At 42.6% G+C, this 20,612-nt stretch overlaps 1 protein-coding gene and 1 long non-coding RNA gene across 2 annotated transcripts in view; one reads left to right on the top strand and one right to left on the bottom strand.

Annotated features, from left to right (window-relative positions):
* Window positions 1-2,521: 2,521 nt before the first annotated feature.
* On the bottom strand, window positions 2,522-6,633 carry PENK (proenkephalin). Its single transcript, XM_419213.7, has 3 exons — window positions 6,444-6,633; window positions 6,030-6,171; window positions 2,522-3,500 (listed from the first exon to the last, which is right to left on the bottom strand). Exons 2-3 carry the CDS (start codon window positions 6,165-6,167, stop codon window positions 2,835-2,837), a joined length of 804 nt encoding a protein of 267 aa, XP_419213.1. The 5' UTR covers window positions 6,168-6,171; window positions 6,444-6,633; the 3' UTR covers window positions 2,522-2,834.
* Window positions 6,634-8,676: 2,043 nt separating this feature from the next.
* The window catches only part of LOC121109898, a 30,714-nt gene continuing 18,778 nt past the window's right edge, over window positions 8,677-20,612 (top strand). The window contains exon 1 of the long non-coding RNA XR_005857700.1: window positions 8,677-17,619. This is a non-coding gene — a long non-coding RNA (uncharacterized LOC121109898). The remainder of the gene's footprint in view (window positions 17,620-20,612) is intronic.

Here is a 20,612-nt window from a genome sequence, read left to right on the forward strand (position 1 = left end):
CTTTTCTATTTCATTTCAATAAACCTATACAGCTGTCTCAATAATCGTCTGGAGAAGTGACAGACCTGGGGATGTTCTGTAAGAAGAAAATGATGGGATCCTTACAGAACATGGACCAAGAGTGAGAAGCCCTTTTTCATCTCCCAGCCCTGTAGACTCTATCTTTGGCCCTTACTAAGCCTCATGATTTAGTAAAGCAGACTTCAGGAAACCTTGCTTGATTCACCAAAGCATTTTGAGATGGTTTCATCTGAAATGCTAATTGCTGAGAACGTTAGAACACTTCAGTGTCAGAGAACTCCTAAGTGGTGGCCTAGCTGAAAGTTGTAATATAGGAAAGTCCATGACAACAGAACAGTTTAGACCTTATTCTAATTTTGCATCTTTTTTATTTTAATTCTTAAAGCAAGACATCATCTGAATGGAAGGGGTTTAAGTTATAATAGAAGGAATGAGGACTATTCACCTTTGTTGTTTTACTCAGAGAATTAAGAGTCTGGCTCCCCTTCTAGGTGCATTGCCATCTACCAGTTCAAACCTTGGATGAGACTTACTGTTCACCTTTGCTATCTCCTCCTTTGGGCTGCACTCATACGTCCAGTTAGATGTACTTAAAGTCAAGTACTTTTTTACTATGTAAAATAAGATACATGGGAAGGTTTAGATTAAAATACTTCATTCTGAAAGGTACGTACACTTCAATTTCGGGAGTTTCATTCCTCCTTAAATCATAACATTGTTAAATGTGAGAGATGGGTGATAACAGCTGGTAAACCTTTTGCCACTGCTGAATCAGTGCAACAGTGCTCATTTCAGTTAGAAGGCTGGCACGGGCCTCTCTTTGACTAAATTGGAAGAGAGCTTCACGGAGAAGTGAGTAAATGTTGAAAGATAAGAGAGCAGCTGCATTGTGATTTTAGTTCTTTATGGAGCGTGATTTTCAAGCACACCTGCTAATGCATGCCCCCCATACCCTGGCTTGCACTGTGGTGCAGCCTGAAATCCTTCTGGATGAAACCCTACAAGGCAATGCGCTGCAGGAGCCCATTCCATATTCTCCACCTGTGAGTGGGCAGGTGCTTTTGGGGGAAGGAATGGAGAGCACAGTTTTCATGTGGCACCTTGGGCAACAATCCAGAAGAGCGGTATGGAGTTTAGCTGAACCCTCAGGAGGCTGCAGAGCCTTAACAGTGTCACCTGCACCTTTTTTGCCTTTTAAAATCTCATACCATTGGTGCTGTACAGCAGGACAGCAAAACGGATGCCACACTTCCTAGTGAAGAAAAAGGAATACTTTGCAGTTTATCAACTAACTCTTCAGCGGGATTTTGGCCACTTCAGAGAGTTCTCTGAAGGCCAAGCTAAAAATTATCACAAGTATTAGGCTTATAAGTGTGTATTTGGACACTTCACTACAGACTAGTGTTTAAAAGTACTGAGTACCCAGAAAACCCTGCTGTCTTGGAGTTAAAGTCAGACCGTTAAGCTGCTCTCTGTCAGTTGGAATTACTGTGCAAATCTAAGGTACAGATATTGAGCCCAGAGCCAGGGGTGGTTTTAGACATTGAGCTCCCATAAAGTATTTCAATAATTATCAGATATTTAAACAGCTTTGAGAATTCTGTCTATATAAATGTTCGTGTTTCAAATATCTTGACCATATGGCCTGAAATTATTGTCAGTGTGAGTGGACAAGGAGATTTTTATCATATTAATGTGTGTGGGAGGTAACGAGCAGCCGTAGGTGGGGGAAAAGTGCTGACACCTGATCTAGGAAGGTAAGGGAATTGTCAGGCAAAATTATAGAAGGAAGCATAAATGGGGATGGGAGCTGCCCTTCAATGTAAATGTTGAAAGACTGGTGATGGGTTTCCTGTTTATTCTCATATATGCTTACAGTGCCTTCATTTGAAATAGACAAGACTGACCAGCAATTTCCCATATTTCAGTAATGTAAAAGTGCTTTATACCAGCTGAGGATTCAAACAGAAAGCTGCTCCATAGGAAATCATTCGGCAGGTGCTCTGTAAATTCAGAATTTTGATTTTTTTTTAATGAAGTTTTTGGTCATGTTTATCGTGCACCAATTCACTTACTGCTTCTCAAGCCAGTGTCTATAACTTAAAGGCCAAACATACAGTCCTACATGGGATGAATGCAACAGCTGTCACGGAACAGCTGTGGCATTGTGTTCTGAACTAGAGAAATGTTGTTAGAGCTTTAAGTAAAAGATGTTTATGAACCATTTTCACATGAAATGGTTAAGGAAGATGAATTCAGCTAATTGGTTGAAATGAGAGCAGATAGAGCAAATACAATAATATCCTCTTTTGAGCATATATTTATTATTCTGGTATTCTAAGTCATTGAGAAAACTAAAGACAAAGATTTATTTCAGGTGTTGTGTGTGCAGTACAAATTCTGTAATTACAGAACAGAGGTCAGCATTACTACGCTCAGTGTTAAGAAAAATATGGTATGTTTGATTAAATAACAGAGAAAAAAAGCATTTCAGGATTGATGCAGTTAGGATGAAGAATTTATTGTATATACAGTAAAGCAATTCTACTGTAGATGTACTTCTTGTTTAAAGAAAATGAATACAGTAATCAAAATCGTTTTAGCATGGAAACTACAGCACAGACTGAAACTTGACTAAACCAGAAATCAGTTATTTGACTTGAAAGAACACAGGACCTGGAACAACAGATCACAGGTTGCATCATTAACCAGGACGGTAAAAAAACTGTACAGTACAAGCAACACATTACAATAAGTTATGACCAATAAGGCAGTCTCTCTCATTTAGGACAAAAGGGATAAAGGGAAAGGTATTAAAATCTCATAAATCCACCGTATCTCTTTTCCATCTCTGGGACCTCTTTGGAATAAGTTTCCCCATCTTCTTCAGAAGGGAGAATGGAATCGGCGAAGCGCTTGAGAAACCCGCCGTACCGTTTCTGGTAATCCAGCCACCACTCTGGCCTGCCCACTCTTCTCATGAAACCACCGTATCTCTTTTGCAGCTCTTTGGCTTCATCTTCCAGTTCTGGGCTGCGCTTTACGCTTCTCATGAAACCGCCGTATCTTTTGCTGACGTCTCCGTCGTTTTCATTTACTCCTCGGTAATGCGCCGCTTCAGGGTTATCCCCTGCTCCTAAAAGCTCCTTCAGCAGATCAGAGGAATTAGCCAGGGCATCGTCGTCTGAGTCCTTCTTCATGAAGCCTCCGTACCTCTTAGCCAGGATCTCTCCTCCATTAGCTTCATCCTCTGACTCTGGGTGGTAGAGCTCATCCATTTTCTTCATGAATCCCCCGTATCTCTTCATGAAGCCCCCGTATTTCTTGGCAAGCAGATGGTTCTCATCCAGCTCTTTTTTGTCTCCTGGAGCGGCGTTTCCGTCCTCAGGCAGGTCCAGCTTTGTCAGCTGCAGCAGCTCCTTGCAGGTCTCCCAGGCCTTGGCAGAAGGAAGCTTTCCTTCACATTCTAGTGTACATGCCTGAAAAATGGATGTGGTTTACTAAGGGTGATTTGATAGTAACAAACACCTTGCTTTAGCTCGTCTTCTTTTTAAAAGGCCACGAGGGAGCTTCTCTTTATGAGCACCTTGGAAGAAGTACTCTTTGTGTCACTGTCTGAAGTTTTTCAAATCTTTTCATGAAAGACTTTGCAATACCCACTCTGAGGAAGGGGATATTGTACAAGTTGGGCTGTTGCTCCTGCATGCCAAGGCCACCCATAAAATTCTGTTTCAAAGAGAGCTGTATGTACAGCCGTTGCCTCTCCACTACACCAGGGTGAGTTCTTATGAGCTTCTGTATTTACTACTGGGAGTTTATAAACCAGATGTGGTTCACTGCATAATGAATGTGCATCATTAAAAGTAACACTCAGAAATGTTACAAAAGAAGCAGGAGAGTGGGACTAGATGATCTTTAAAGGACCTTTCCAACTCAAATGATTCTCTGATGCTTTGAGTTTGTGGATGCCCCCTCCCTGAAAGCATTAAAGGCCAGGCTGGATGGGGCTTTGAGCAACCTGGTCTAGAGGGAGGTGTCCCTGTCTATAGCAGGGGATTGGAATTGGATGATCTTAAAGGTCCCTTCCAACCCAAACCACTCTATGATTCTATGATACTTGGAACAAATAAAATGGCACCACTGTTGCAAAGACACCAGCTGTATCATACTGTTCTGCACCTTCAACACACTGCATGGCTCTAAAGTCTGTGTTTTTGTATAACTCAATTTGTTTTAATTTATGGAGCAAATCTTTCAAATGTGTACCAATTCCAATGAAGAAGTACAGGCTTTCTTAGGCAGACTCAAACATCTGTCTTTGCTGGCTTGACTTAGAAAGCAGTGATCATCAGAAAGAGGAAAAACATCCTGTGCTTTGTTTGACTGTAAAGAAAAGTTTTCAGGGCAAGAGTTATAAAAGTTTTCAGCACTTGCACACATATCAGGTAACCAGTTAATAGTAACATACATATTAGCTCTCATCTCTGCTGTGCTGGGGAGTTTACTTGTGAAACCAAACTCTTCAGCTGCAAAAAGAAGAAATCATCAAATTTTTCAGTAATGGAAAGAGTTATTTTGTCTGGATGGTGTTCTCTAAGGATCTCAAACTGCTTGAAAAGTGTGAAACTATATCTCAGCACAGTTTTCTCTTAACATCTATCTGACCAACTCACCACCTCTGGTCTTACCTGTCTGCTGAGCTCTGTTTTATCCTAAGAAACTGGCACACAGTTTTTGATATGATCACAAGAAAATAAAGTGGATGAAATGAAATGGATTTCTGTACTTTGCAACACAGTGGTTTATTTTATCACACACTACATGCTTATTTCTATATACTATACTTGTGCAATAAAGTGAATGTGATCTCAGCTTCAGCCTGGCTTTGAAATTGATTTAAATCGAAGCAAGAATAAATCTGTTCTTCCCTTCTGAACGAGTTTAAGCAGCCTATTGCCAAATGAACATAAGCCATCTCAAGTATATGAATGACCAGGTTATATATCTTACAGATACAAGATGATAAGATCAGTTCTGATGTTATCAGACACCAGTATACAGAAACATTTGTCTCCAGAAACTGTACCTGGATAAGAAATACATGTTATGGCACGTTGCTTCTTCTCCCATTTAAACAAGTAAGTGTTGCTAATGGGTGGAAATTTAACTCTTGAATAACTGCTGAAAGTATGCAAAGGAGGATGTCCATATAGGCACCTGCAACAAACACACGGCCCTCCTTCCAGAAGGGCAAGCTGCCACTTCTTCCTGGTTAGCATTAAAGCCAAAGCTTCACTGAAATCTTGAACGTTTGAATGTATGCAGAGCAATATATAGAATGGAAAAAGACTTTCAGAACCATCCTAAGAATACTATAAACCCGCCGCGGTTACCAGCGAGTCCTTCCTTTCAGAGCAAAGCACTTCATGCAGAAGCCCTCAGTGCTCCGAACTCTGCATAGAACAGCCCCAATCCTTCCTTTTTACGCTCCCAAACAACCGATGAGACCTTAGGAGGAAAACTTTCCTGAGCGCTCAGAGGTGTTGAGAGTGCGGCCATCCGGGGCCGGGAGCTGCGCTACCACCGGCACCGAACCCCGGCCCGCCCGTGCCTACACTGCAAGTTGCGCTGACTCTCCGACTGCATTATCGAATAATTTCAACGTCACTGAAGAATGAAATAATAATAATGGTAACATTCTGGAGCTTTGTAACGTGATTTACCTCGGGAGAAGCTGAAATGTCAGAGGGATGGTTAAAGGCACGCTGCTAATTCCGTCACCAGCGCAATAGGAGACAGCGATGCTCAGGGAGGACTCGGAGTTCGCCGCGAGATCCCGTTCCCTTCAGCCCCAGCTCGGCTCTTCCCCCGCTGCCCGAGGCTGCCCAGCGAGGGGGCTCCGCGCTATTTCCTTCCAACCCAACTCCGCTGTCCCCCTCGCCCCGTCCCGCTCCGTTCCCTACCCCTACCCCAGCCCCTGCCCCTCCCGTCCCCGTCCGGCCGCTTACCAGCGGGTGGATGTCGGCGCGGGGCCCCAGGCGGTAGGCGCAGGCCGCGCAGTCCCGCCCGCAGTCCGCCCGCGCCCGCGGCAGCAGGCAGGTGCTGAGCGCCAGCAGCGAGCAGCCGAGCCGCAGCAGCAACGCCATGGGGCTGCAAGAAGGAGAGGTCAGACGGCGGCCGCGGCACCCCGACACCCCCCCCCCCGCCCCGGGGCTGGAAAAAGCTCAGCCGACGCTGTTTCAACCGCGTTCCGCGTGCAACTCTCGCAACAGCGCTTCGAGCAGGAGCAAGAGCGAGAACACGGCGACCAACGGCTGCCGTGCAGGAAAGCGCTCGTCCCAAACCTCGCACCGCACCCCCCGCACAGCCCGAGCCTCGGCTCCCGCCTCAGCCCGGCGCTGCACCCCCGGCGGGGCACTCACACAGCGCTCCCCTCGGGACTCGCGGCGGTCGTTGGGCAGCGCCTCGCTGCTGGAGCCTCGGCGTCGAGCCGCGGGTGTTTGGAGCGGGGCTGAGCAGTCAGCGCCTCCGGAGCAACTCCAGAGGGGGAGGAGGGACGGACGGCCCGCGGCTGCTACCGGCCGAACCGAGCCGCACCGAGCCGAGCGGAGCGGGTGCGATGTGTGAGGAGCGGGCACTTTATAATTAGGGAACGCGGGCAGAGCGCGGCCTCCCCCAATCGCCGCCGGGCTCCCGCTGACGCAGCACCTACGACATCCCCCTCCGGCCCCCCCAGCACCGCTGCTCCCCTCTACGGGTGGCTCCGGAGGGGTGGGCGAGCGGCCCGGCCGTCGGGAGAGAGGGCTCCGGGGGAAGCGTGCAGCATCGGCGTGAGTCACGGGCAGCGCGGCCGTGCGGAGCAGTTTAAAGAGCTCTTCTTTTCCCTCGGTGTTTCTTTGTGAGACCATTTTCCTTCCCGGCCCTCCTTGTGCCAAAGCAAACGAGCGCTGCTCTGCAGCTCTCTGCCTCGAGGTAGACCCTCACAGTGGAAATGTCCTTCTCTGCATTTGCTGTCTTTTGGGTTCATTTCTGGGCCTGAGCGAAGGGACTTTCCACAGTCTGCTGAAGGAAATTCCATAAGGGCATGAGGGCGTAGTTACCCCCAGGGGAAGAGGGAGATTTACAATGGGTACGGGAGAGATTTAGGATGGATATAAGGAAAATTTTTACTTATGCTGAGGTTAGTGAGGCACTGGAACAGGTTTCCCATAGATGTGGTGGATGACCCATCCCTGGAGAGATCCAAGGCTAGGCTGGATGGGGCTCTGAGCAGCCTGATGTAGCTGTATGTGTCCCTGCTCATTGCAGGGAGTTGGGCCAGGTGACCTTTAAGGGTTCTCTCCAACTCAGTAAGAGGAAGACACTTCAGTTTGTGCCTCCCCAAGTCTGAAGCACAGCCAGGCCCTTGTCCTTCAGGACCAACATGGACACCAGGGCTGTCACTGTATGGATGTGGTGCCTTCTGCCACCTGTTGGCCCGTGCATCTGATACTCAGATTAAGGAGGCTCAGATGGATTCCGGGAGTGGCAGAAGTATATCAAAGACAGCTCTTGTATAAAATCAGTGTATGTGAAAAGGGAACCAGGCCCTCTGTTCCCCAGTAGTATCAGCCAAACTTGGTTAGTGAACCCTCAGGAGATGGGGTAACCTTTTAACAACAACCCCATGGGTGTACCTTGTTTCAGCACTTGGAGTAATAGACTAATTGCTGTGCCACTGAATCAGCAGGTGTGCTGCAGGGCTTTGGGCAGGCACACTGTGGCCTCCTGACTCTAACCAGTTAGGGTGGCTGGGGAGGCTCTGACTAACTCCAGAGGTGACACATTCAATGCCTGTTTTGCTGCTAGGATGCTCTTTAAAAATAGACTTTTTCCCCATTTTTTGGACATCATCAGATGAATCCTCTGGGTCAAGTACTGACCCTCCCTTTCTGACCCTCAGTCCTGTCGTCATTTATTGGCTTGTGCTCTAACAGCATGCTGTGGTGGGACAGATAGCCCACTAGGATCATGATTATTCCCCTTCCCACGTTCTGGGGCTGACTGGCTCCTGCTGCCACAGTTCTGCATGCAGGCATCTGTGCTCAGCCTGCCCACTCAGCTGCTCCGTCTGCATCCTCATTTGCTACGCTTTTAATGTCACAGATGTGTGCAGTCTGGTTGTGATGAAAGCCAGCCAGGGCTGGCATCTCATAGTGCACAGAGGGGCAGGTAAGCCCTGCAGATAGTGTGCAGACCTCAAGAGCGGAAGAGATGTGGTGAGGAAGGAGTAAAGCATATACATGGTCCGAGAAAAAGGCAGGTAGATGTCCCTGTTCATTGTAGGGGAGTTGGGTAGAGGACCTCTAAAGGTCCCTTTCAACTCAAAAGGTTCTATAATTCTATAATTCTGTACCCTACGCTCTTTGGTTCATCTGCTTCTGTGTGTACTCTGCTGGCGGAGTCTTTGCTGCTCCTCATCCTGAGTCCTTATGGGTGCGGTTGTGCGTGAGTCCTCTTTGCAGAGGGAGGATGAAAGCAGGAGAGAATTTGGACTGTTTGGGCGAACGAAAACGGAGCAAAAGCTCCATAAAAATTAATTATTGTAGGAGTGGGGAATAATATTTCCTCAGCAACAGAGGTCTGAGGAACGAAGAAATGAAGAGGCATAAAGAGAACACTTTTCACAGCAGTAACGATGATAACTTGTTGCTCCCTACTAACTGGGTAATAACAGAGTCCTGGTGCTGATAAAAGCTTTGGCGTTCATAACATCCAGAACTGCCTCAGACACCAACTGCTTTATCTGTCATCTAAATATACCACACAAAGGCAAACTGTTTGTGCTGCAGTAGTTCTTGAGGCCCCAAGGGCCCCGTCGTCCTGAGGCTTGTCCAGACAGCCAGACTTCAGCAAGGAAAAGGGGAAGGGAAGATGAAATCCTAATCTTAATGGCAGAGAACTGAGGAACATAATTTGAATGACTTTACAAAACTATGCCAAAAGTGAGCAGCAGAGTTAGAAACTGGAACTCTTGAATTTCACATTGGTATCTTTACTGGGGGAACAGCCTTCCTTCCCAAAGTGTACTCATTGTGCTAATTGAGCTGCTTCAAGATCACTGAATGAGGATAGATTTATGGAGATAGGAGCGAAGCACAGTGCTGGCACCCCAAGCAGCCCTCCATGTAACACAGAGCCTTTCTGATAGAATCAAAATGAGGACTGGGGAACATAAACCAGCGTGCTATGTTGATTATTTTCTTCAGCTCAGTGCAAAAGGTCACAGTGTTTCTTAAGACCCGACAGTCAGGTTCCATTTAGTTCATTTAAATGAGCTTTATTTTTAATGGGAATACGGATAACTGATACCAGAGTTGAAAAAGGCACCGCAGGTCAACTCTCCTATACCAAACAAACATCACCAAAGTAGTTTGTAGAGCAGAGTTATTAACATATAGACATAAGGCATGCACTGATACTTTTGCAATATCGTTATTAAAGCATGTCTAAATTAAGAAGAGAGGAATTGTAATGCAGCGATACTCAATATACAGGTAATATACAATCAGAATGGCACTGCCCAAAATGTACCTTTATAGCACTGAGGTGATCCAGCACTTTCCATACCTCTCTATATAACTTAATAGACAAGAATGCATATCATCTGAGATATGCAGAAATAAGGAAGATATCAGTGATGCAGACAGAATCATAGAATAGAATCATAGAATCGTTAAGGTTGGAAAAGACCATGAAGACCATCTAGTCCAACCACCAACCCATCACCACCATGTCCACTAAACCAATTCTGCTCATAGCTATTAAAGTTAATCTTCTATGAAGAGCTGGGTTGCTGTTTTACCTTGGACGGGGCTGGGTCTTCTTAGTAATGTTTTTATCACTGAAAAAATGACACCTTTTTTAGAAGGCAAACACATGCACTGGTCTAGTTGCAATGAGATGCTTTTGCTGAAGTAGTGTGGACGGTTTCTGGCTCTTTCTCCTGGCTGATGATACTCAGTCCTCTAAGGGGGAAGGAGGTTTCGTGCTACTTTTCTCAGAGTGAAATGAGGAGGGTGACTGTAAGCATCCAGCAAATAGAACTTTTGCTGCATTTGTTTACCTGCAGTGGTACAAGACGAGAAAAGAACAAAGCAGAGACTTTCATACTGTTCAGTGGAGACACTCAGAGGTTTGCTTTATAATGTTTCCCATGGGCGCAGTGAGTATGGGCACTCACAGATTCCTGAATTTGGCCTGAACTGCAGTAAGTAGCATGTGCTGCAGGGCGAGCAGAACAAACTGTGCAAAGTCCGTGTTGTTAGAAAGGCATTATGCTGCTCATTTCCACAGAGACCAGGGGAGGGGGATTTGCAATAAAGAAGGAAGAGTGTGCTCAGTAGCAAAATACGTCGTGATGGAATCCAGGCACAGTGATTATTACTTAAAACAATAAGTACTCTACATGAGTGGAGTGATTTATCCTCATTTTTTTTAATTAAGAAAACACATCCCTGAATTACTGAGGAAGGATTAGATTCCATCCATGGAAAGGATTACAGTGCCTAATGCATATGTGGAAGGATTAGGTGGAATTGTAAAAGAGATTTTAATCACTTTGGTAATATCAAGAAAAACAGATTCTAAATAATGTATCAGGAGTGTGAGCTTGAGCTATTTTTCCCATCGTTCTCATTCAGACAGTAGAATTTCGGAGCTTTTCCCCCATTCCCAGTCTCATATTCTCATTGCTAGTATTTCATTGCCCAGCTGGGGCATGCTGTGTTCACACTTTACAATAATGTTCCAAACAAGTTGCTTTTGTAGACTCATGCTGTAACAAGAGCCCAGTGCTTTGTATGCAGGCTGGCTGAGGGCTGGCTAGATCCCTCACTTGGTGCTGCAGGGAAGGCAAAGTTGGCTTGGAATCCCAGCATTTTGGGCAGCTCATAAGCGTCACTTACAATGATGTCAGTGGTTGCTCTGATTGCCAGCAGCCCAACGGGGAGCATCTTATATCAGGGCAGTGAGTGCTGTCCTGCTCCAGCTGTGGCCTGCCTGCAGCCTCAGGCACCTTGCCAGGGGCTACAAAGGGAGCAGTGAGGGCCACGTGCGCTCTCCCTCATCTGCTTCTGCACCAAAGGGGTTCCCCAGGGATGATGCTGATAGCAAAGAGGCTCATACTTTATTTCGTTACACCTCTGCTTGAAACTCCCTCATCTACACTGGGAATCTGTCTTCCCTGCAGCACCAAGCACACATCCCTTCATCTAATGGTTGGCTAAACTCATCTCCCCGGATGCAAAGCCAACTTTGTTCATTTACAGTGGAGCTTGCTCTAGAATAGCTGCAGCCACAGCTGTAATCCCCACAGAACTGAAAATGCTCAGCAGGTGATGTCCTTGCAATAAATAAATAAATAAATAAATAAAAATAATAAAAAAATAAAGCAGGAAAGTCGCATAAAGCATAGAGTTCTCAGAAGCACCACATTAAAGTTGCACCATTTTTCTTTGGAGGTAAACCACTTCACCAGCTGGAACCAGGCCTTCAGTTATGTTCCAACAAGCGTTTTTTGTAGGAAGGGAGGATGGGTGTTTAATTAATCAATGCATACAGCTAAGGACAGGGAAGAAGATGCCGACATGAGAAAATGAAATAAGGAACATTATCACCATCACATTTTCTCATTTTACACATATTTGAACTGTTCCACTGCCCATTGTTTGTACCTCTTTGCTCTCTGTATTTCTATTAAAAAACCTAGATCTCTGACCTTCCCTTTCTCAGCTCAACAGTCTACATTCCTTTTCTTTGAAGCTGCTTGATTTATGCTTGAAAACCATTTCATTTCTCCTGCTGCATAACTGAACACTCCAAAAACTAACAAGCCACCTCAGCCAGCTGCGCCTTTATTGCTTTTCCTGTAAAGAACTACCAAAAATATTTCAGGAAAGTTGTGGATCTGCCCGGGGCCGAGGTTTAACCTGAGGACTGAATTTATGCAAAAGCTGAGCATATCCTGCATGATTTTGGAGGAACACAATTATCACTTTGAGTGAAAACGTTGTGTAGCGACAGTGCCTGGTAAAGGAAAATGGGAGATGTGGTGAGATGGCCTGATTATTTTGGGAGGGTATACATCAGTTGCACAAGATTGCTTCATGACTGACTCCTTCCAGTGTCCCAGAGATGCATCTCGCAGTTTGATGGCTATAAGGCAATACCTGGCTTTTACTTCATCAATCTGAAAGTGGATAAAATCACAGTACTAGCCGCTGCTAGTGTTCATGTATGATACAACGGTTGTTTACAATATGGAAGTGGTCAAAAAGGAATTGTCACACAGCAGACCAGCACTGGTTCTGTCAACACCTTTCTGCGTCACCTCACATGATCCTCTGAATTCACCATTTCCTTCTAACACAGTGTAAATGTTATCAGTTACCATCTGATCATACCTTGCTTGGCAGCATTGTTCTAGACAAAGTTGTGACGCTTATAAGAAAACTTCATGGCCTTCAATCAAGCTTAATCAAAGCATCAGGTAGGATACTGGATGATAGGGCAAGGGGGAGTGGCTTTAAACTAAAAGAGGGGAGATTTAGGTCAGATATTTACAGGAAATTTTCACTAAGAGGGTGGTGAGACACTGGCACAGGCTGCCCAGAGAAGCTGTGGGTGCCCCATCCCTGGAGATGGTGGCCAGGTTGGTTGGGGCCCTGGGCAGCTGAGCTGATAAGGGGCAGCCCTGCCCACAGCAGGGAGTTGGAACTGGGTGGGCTTTAAGGTCCCTTCCAACCCAAACCATTCTATGATTTCATGATCTATCACAGATGATCTATTATCTACACTGGTATCCCAGGATTTTATCAGCTGATGTGTATAGACACGTCAAAGATAAACAGCCTAATGTTCGGAAAGATTTCAGAGAAAACAATACTGAAAATATGTATTTTTAGCAAAAAGAAGTTTTACTGGAATGCACTAGCACTTTTGACATAGAGAATGAGTACTGTAAGCAAGCAGTTCACATCTGGTCAGAAGAGAAGAAAACTGTATCTAGGATAAGACCGAATGGGAGAAAGTCACAGATTAGAATTTTTTATGAGATTAAGATATTTTATGTCCTAAAACATTCCTCAGGTTGTCTTCCTCTGTCTTTTCAGCTGTTGTCTGGCACGTATTCCTCCTTTCCCTACAGGCAGCAGTGGAGAAGGCATTCCTCTAACTGCCTTGTCACCTTGCCTAGATTTTCAGGATGAGGTGACTTTATGATTGGCAGGATGTGTAGAGTTAAATTATTCACTGAAATGAGGACTGCTCTTTTAAAAAAATGCTGCAGTGAACTTTCTGTGCTAAGAAATTGGCTAGAGTGTTCTGCTGTTTTCTCAGGGCAATATATAAATGACTCATTTGTCTTATCATCTTGTTTTTTATAATCAAACTACGCTGCCATTTCCAGAATGTTTGGTATCAGCCTGGTGTATACAAGCACTAAAACTGGTTGTAATGTGTGTGCCAGTGGAGCGATGCCAGAAGTTTTCTTCCCATCAAAGGTGGGGTGTACCAAGGAATTCCCACCTGTGGGACCTGACTGTCATTTTGAGCCTTAGCTGTTGTTGTTACCCCTGTTTGGGCAGAACAGGAGCATACAGGAACACCTGCTGGAGGTGTAGGGATCCCCAGGAGGCCTGTGCCAGGTTTCTTCACTGACAGAATGGGAAGGCTGGTTGCCTTCTGAATATCTTCAAGATGTCAATTTTCATCTTCATGACAGATTTCTGTTTTTGATATGACAAAGATGGGTTCTCTTGGTGCACTTTGCAGCTGAGCTTCTGGTCCTCTTTCTGTTAAAACTACATATGAATTCAAGAACAGAGGGTCTGTAAAGTAAATGAACTAAACATGAGTAAATACATAAGGGTAGCTATGCGTCAGTTAATTGTAGTTGTAAAGCTCAAAGCTTTCATGAGGAAAAATGTCAGATAAAAATACTTCGTTCATGTCATTTCCAAGTTTTTCATTACTAAGTGTCTGTGGAGGTAGCCTGGCCTAGGTGGCCTTTAAAGGTCTCTTCCAACTCAAACAATTCTGTGATTATATGATGATTTTATCATTTGTAGATAGATTATTAGATACAGTTCCCATATCGTGCTGCTCTATTATGCCTGCAGACATAATTTGTCCTGGCTGTTTGTTGGCCTCCAGGCTCTCTGTGTCCGTGCTGGAGCTCCCTGTCTTTGTGTGCAGTGGGCCATGGCCTAAAGCACATCTTCTCTTATTAGCTCTTACAAAGAATGGAGCTGTGGCAACTGCAAACAGAGACAGGAGAAAGCATAAGGCACATCACGTGTTTCAGTTTTGCCAGTTGTTTTATTTTACAGTGAAACTCTCCCATCTGTGGTCAGGTTTGATCTGATACCCCTGTTTGTGATACCCTTTGTTGTGGGCAGCTGAAGGTTGCGTTGCAGGGGAGAAATGGTCGCTCTCTTTTTTGCACATTCCAAATGTGCAGTTGGGTCTGGGAAAATAAATGTCAGTCTGTTTTAATAAAAATGTGCTGCATGCAGAGATAACTCAGTGATTGAAATTCAAGGCTGGGGCTTTGGGCCTGGTTTGCCTGCTTAACTGTGGTGAACCCCACCCACTCCTTCTGAATCTCAGTGTTGGGGATGAAATCTCATCTTGCTTTCTGACGTATGTTATCTGCATTCTCTGCTGATGTTTATGGGGAAGGTATATTTTCCATTCTACACCTCCAGGATTTTCCATCATTAGTTAGACAACAGAGTGCTAACTAATGACTGGGAGACCCTTACTGGGTTATCATAGTAGGCTAACAAGGAGAAAAAAATGAAAACAAAGGACGGGGCAATGCAGTTTTAATTTCTTTGACATACACGACTTAGGTATTTACGAGAATATTTTGTAGTATAGTACAGTAATTGTATTATTTCCTAACCTCTCAAAGAAAGGTAACTGTAATATGGCACATTACAAATAGTCTGCTATTTATTTATTTATTTGTTTATTCAGAAAAATGGGTTGAATGCAATGAAGAGAGATCTAAGTTTTATTTCTTTTAAAGCATGCGTACACGTTTAATTTATCAGATATAGATGAAATTGATTTCATTTATTTATATATTGCAATAAAAGTACGGAATCAAATGTATGCAGTCTGGAGCAATATGAATTTCAAAGAAAAGTGTTTGCTTCGCCTCTTAAGAATATCTGAAGTTGGAAGTTTGTTTACATTTTTATTTGAATCATCTGCACAATCTTGCTGCTGTGAGTGTGCAAAATCCAGTAATGTCCATCCGTGCATAGAATGCATGTGCAGCAGTGAGCAGTCAATATGCTTTTGCAGGGTGAGAACCTTCTTGTTATCCTTTTTCTCTTAATGTAATCAAATCTGGTATTTTTTAACACTGTTTACAAACATAAGGAGAGAGAAATACTGCAATTCTCTACAATGTCACTTAACTTCGCAGAAGTTTGTGGCTGCTTTCTCTGTGGCTATGTGATATTCCATTCCAGAAGGATGACCTAAAGCAGGGTTTCAGTTTTAATCATGTACTCCCTCTTTGATTGCGTGAAGATACAACTCTTTCCTTGGTTTGAATTGCGATTAGTAGCTACTGAGCGGTTAGCTGAGTTACAAATTAGAAAATACAAAGCTGTGGGGGGACAGCATCTGAAATGCACCAATCTAAGAATGAAATAATTGATGCTTTTATGGATCATTGCTTCTTTAAACTATCATCTAAAAATAGAAAGCAATTACAATATTTTACAGAGAAGATCATGGCATTAGTACTCATGCTAATATTTGCCCTCTGAGTAACTCTTCCTTTTTGTTCCACCTGTTCTGAGATGGAGGAAAGGATTACGTGAAGTTTACTGGGCTGAGTAATCCAGTCTGGTTGAGCAGCTTGGAAATACCAGCATTTACCTGCCTCCGGTAAAACAGCCCATGAAATCAGGAGAGATTTCCAGCACTCCACCTTTCCCTGCCTATTCAGAGCAGTCTTTTTGCCCAATCTTACATAATCTATCTGAAAATTAAAATCCCGTGTCTCAGTCCCATGAGGAATAGCTCGGAGGCTGAGGAGTACAAAGTGTCACCCTTTGGAAATTTAGTGCCAGTATCTTGCCACTCCAAATTCATGTCGCTACGCTGATACCACATTATGTATTCTGATGAAGTTCAAAACCGCTTTTCTTTGTCTGCACGTCATGCACTCATGTTAATATTTTTCCAGTCTGCCAGTTTTTATGGCACTGATCTTTTTAGTTGCAGTTCATCATTTGATTTAATGTCATTACAGGCAATGATTTATAACTGCTTCATTATTAAGAAAAACAATCAAAATGGAAGAAGATGGATGCATGATGGTGAGCAGTGCCATTAAACTGGACTTACATTTCGTGCACTTTTCAGGAAAGCCTCTAAACACAACGAAGTGCTTACACTTCTCCCCCAAATTAAGCCACGTGGGAAGTGGTGGTTCCCCTATTGGTTGATTTAGTTTCAGCAGGTTGATGTAATTATGCAGTAGGGTAGGGAAACTACATCAGTACAGTAATGATGTTTAGGAAAGGTCACTCCATCTCCTATTTCAGTGCCCTGATGCATAGTATATTTCAGTGAGAATGCACCTATAAGCCCATAAATATCTGTATACTCAAGATAAGCCCTTGCAGTCTTCGGTAACTCTGTTACTATTGGCAATGCCAAGCTTATCATAAAAGAATCAAGATAAATTATATTTCTTCTAAATTTTTGATACATTTTTGCTATTTTTTTTTAATCAGTACTATAGCACTTCCCATCCAAGCATCTCAAAGCACTTGCACTGTATATGCCAGTCAGTCTCATCCCTGCAAGTACATATTTTCTGTGTGCTTTAGGAAAGAAAGCATTCACCCATACCATTTCCTATGGATCCCAAGTATGCTGAATTTCTTCCTCCTCAGTCAACCTTTATTTATTTTTTGCGTATGCCATTCACTTCTTCTTTGTGATCCTTTGTGTTCTGAACTTTTCTGGTTTTGCTTTATCAATTTATCATGGATTTTTTTTTCATCTCATCCACAGCGTTTACGTACTATAGATTCTAGTTAGTAATTATAGCTCATCTGAATTGCAGTTACCTGTTTATCATGTAAATACACATATGTAAGCAAGTAAAACAATTCTTGGCCATTCAATAGCTCTTCTGATTCTACCGCAGATATCTCCTCATGCTTCACATTGATAGGGAAAAAAGAAACTAATTCAATTTCTTGAAGTTTTCAAATCAATGCTGTAAACAAGTTTTAAAAATGTAGGAAGGAACAGCTAATGATCAGAAAATGTTAACTGCCTGTCATAGGAATTGTTTATGAAAACAAGAGAGCTTTGTCTAAGAAGCTGTTGGTAGCACCATGGATATGAAATTTTGTTTCCATTGATTTGACAATGATGTCTTTTACTATTCAAGGACAGGAGACAGAAAATATCAACTTTTCATAAAATACATTTTAAATGGAAGAAATTTGCCTTTTCCATTTCAGCAGGCGCTGCAGAGAGGCAGCAGGATGCAAAACAGAGATGAAGTAAAGAATAAAGGTATGTGATTATGGCTTATAGTTAGAACAATCACAGCTTTATCTACCTTTGTCAAGTTCAACATGAACTCTGTAAACTCTGATAAATAGTTTGGAGCTGCACTTGCAGAGGCTCATTCAGAATATGATTGTGTTAGCAGTAAATTCTCATCCATCACCCCTTCCATCTTGATGTATTGCAAGACAGATTTGGTATGATAGGGTTACTTGCACAAAGGATAGTTTTCTTTCATTTCAGATTGCATATCACAGTCTGTTACATGTAACCCCTAATACTGAAAAAGAATTTTCCCCAGCTGGGAAATCTTGGTAAGCTTTGCCTAATAATTAAAATCTCACCGGTAAGAAACCACTGCTACTGTTTATTTTGCAGAGTTTAGAAATGACTACATCCCAGTATTTCCATTCTACCACTTTAGATGTAAAATATAATCCACTCCTCTGGTGATTAAGAAGCAGCTAAGGGTGGTTTGCCTCCTGTGACCAAAGTCATAGAGGAGCAGGGTTGCATTCTTTTTTGAATGTTTTGGGGTTGTTGTATGTTACAAACATCTGGATCTTGCTAAAAAATTAGTATCCCATGAAGGTGCTGGCAGCAGAGAGATGTTTATATTCCTTATTTCATGGGAGATTTTCAAGGGGTAGCAACCTATGTTTACTGATCATGTGTAGGTCTTTAAACAAAACAGAGTTCTGGAAGTCTTCAACATAACCCTCCCTGTCACATCTAAAACCCAGGGGAATAAACCAGTTGCTCATCCTCGTGGCACATAGAGTGCTGGAGTAATGGGGCACTGACAGGAGGTATAGCAGTTACAACTCACTAGGGCTGTTAAGTGTTTCACGCCAATAACAAGCCAACACCAATGAACCTTCTGGCCAAGCTGCAGTGCTGAAATGGCAGAGGATAATGGAAAAAAATTAGCTCTGAAGGAGCTGTCTGCCAAGTGATGCTGACCTGCACACAGCAGCTTGCAGGCACCAAGGAAGTATGGGTACAGCAATGGGTAAAGGCATTTGTAATGTTTATTTTTTGTTCTTGCAAGGAGTTCTGCAGCTCAGAAGCATCTCTTTCTTCTCCTTCCTGCAGAAATGAGATACACGGGTGAGGTGATGTGGCTGTGTGTGGATTTAATCTGTTACTATATGTCATATACTACTCCCTGAAGAAATAGTGCATGTGTCCCCAGGTTCAGCTAAAGTTTATTTACAATCATTATCTTTATTCAATATTAATAAAGATATTTCATATTTTATAATGAGAAATAAAACAAGTAATAAGTTCTTACGCTTTTATTTGAACTCCATGTACCCAAGAATGACCTCAGAATAAATGGCTTTTAAAGAGGTAGAGCGTTTGCAGTTGGTAAACAAAAGAGGTTAAAGCCCTGTTTAGTATGTCCTTATCATTGCAAAATGATAATGCCAGTTTTTCCTTCAAGCCCAGCCGTCGATGCTCTGAAAAGCAAAAATACCCTTGTTTTTGTTGTCAGCTGAAGAGTGAAAATAAGACTTTAATGAGAAATAATATCAGTAAATGAAGAAGAAATTCACCACCTAATGTACTTTTACCACTGATATCAGGAAAGATGCATCTAAAGAATAATAAGAAAGTCACATTTATGACATTCCATCCTTTCACTAGCATAAAAAAAAATACATTTCAAGTAATCTAAATATAAATCAATGCTAAGATCTAAAAAGTCTCTTGAGACATTTCCCTTCAGTATTTTTCAAGAAAATACTGCATATACAATGTGTTCTTAAAATTAAGTTGGACACAACTTCATTAAATTTTACAAAGGGAGAAAAGTCTTGTCAAAATTCAGCTACTACTTTAGCTCTCTTTCTATTTTGCCTTAATGAACCACTTTAGCAACCTGCAAAAAGTATGCAATTTAACATTAAAACTAAAAAGATTAGCACTTTTGATATGACTATGGATGTGTAAAGACTAAAACCGGTTCTATTTGATTAAATTGTTCTGCCATATGGTTGACACTTCACAAGTAAAGCCTCTTAGAACTTCACATTTAAATCAAAGGTGTTAGTTTCCATATTTCATAGTTTAAGACAGTAGAGTTAAATGTGGAAGGCGGAATACAATGGAGAGTATCTGTCATTAAATGTCAAATGACATAAATACCAACATACATTTCCAGCATTACATTTGCCATTTGCCACCATTCTTTATTTCTCATTAAGAACCTCAAATGTTAAAGTGGGGGTTCATGAAGTGAGTTTCCATCGTGCATCTTGTCACTTGTGGACAAAATGTCTACTTAAACTTCCTCCTCCAGTTCCTAGAGTTTTAGAAAGATTCAGATTCCATTTAAAATTCTGCTTCATTCTTACGTGCATTATTCCATCACGATCCACCATCTCAGATACACTAATCCATCAAAAGCAATTTAAGATGCAAGATGTTTCAATTTATATTTGCTATTCCGTAGGGCAGTACTGCAAAATATTTGGGATATTGTTTACCATCTCAAGTACTAAGATAACAAAGCATTTTTGCTTATTTTTTTTTACCAAGTGGTATTAGTGTAGTAGACTGTTCCTCAGGCAATGACTTTGCTCCTAAGTACTGTTGTACTCCTGTTGTGCTTGCCTTAGTGTAGGCTGGATTGCATCAAGTCCCCAGAAGAATCCTTTGCTACATTTTTCAGCTTTCTAAATTTTGAATTGTGTTACTTTCCATCGATTTTAAGACCATAATTAAGGCTAGCCTTATCCTTCTATTATCATAGGTCACTTAACTTGATCTAGTTAACGTTATGAAGCCAATGCCTTGTCTTCAGAAGATGCATGTTCCTCTATGGATATTCAGAGATGGAGAATGCTGAGCTTCTGCTTATATCTTTTATTTTTTCTCCAGTAATTAACTTATTTCCTATAATTAGGCAGTGATCTCTATTTTTTAATTGAAACTAGTTTTGCTTAGGATTCAGCTGTTGATTGTCATAATCCTTCTGCAGGATTACACAACCT

Source organism: Gallus gallus, chromosome 2 (genome assembly GCF_016699485.2).
Source record: "Gallus gallus isolate bGalGal1 chromosome 2, bGalGal1.mat.broiler.GRCg7b, whole genome shotgun sequence".
In the NCBI taxonomy this organism is placed as follows: domain Eukaryota; kingdom Metazoa; phylum Chordata; class Aves; order Galliformes; family Phasianidae; genus Gallus; species Gallus gallus.

Excerpts from the sequence above, each read along its gene's own strand:
- PENK (XM_419213.7), bottom strand. The coding sequence starts at position 6,167 with ATGGCGTTGCTGCTGCGGCTCGGCTGCTCGCTGCTGGCGCTCAGCACC. Across the intron at positions 3,501-6,029 it reads GCGCCGACATCCACCCGCTG|GCATGTACACTAGAATGTGA; the intron begins GTAAGCGGCCGG and ends TCCATTTTTCAG.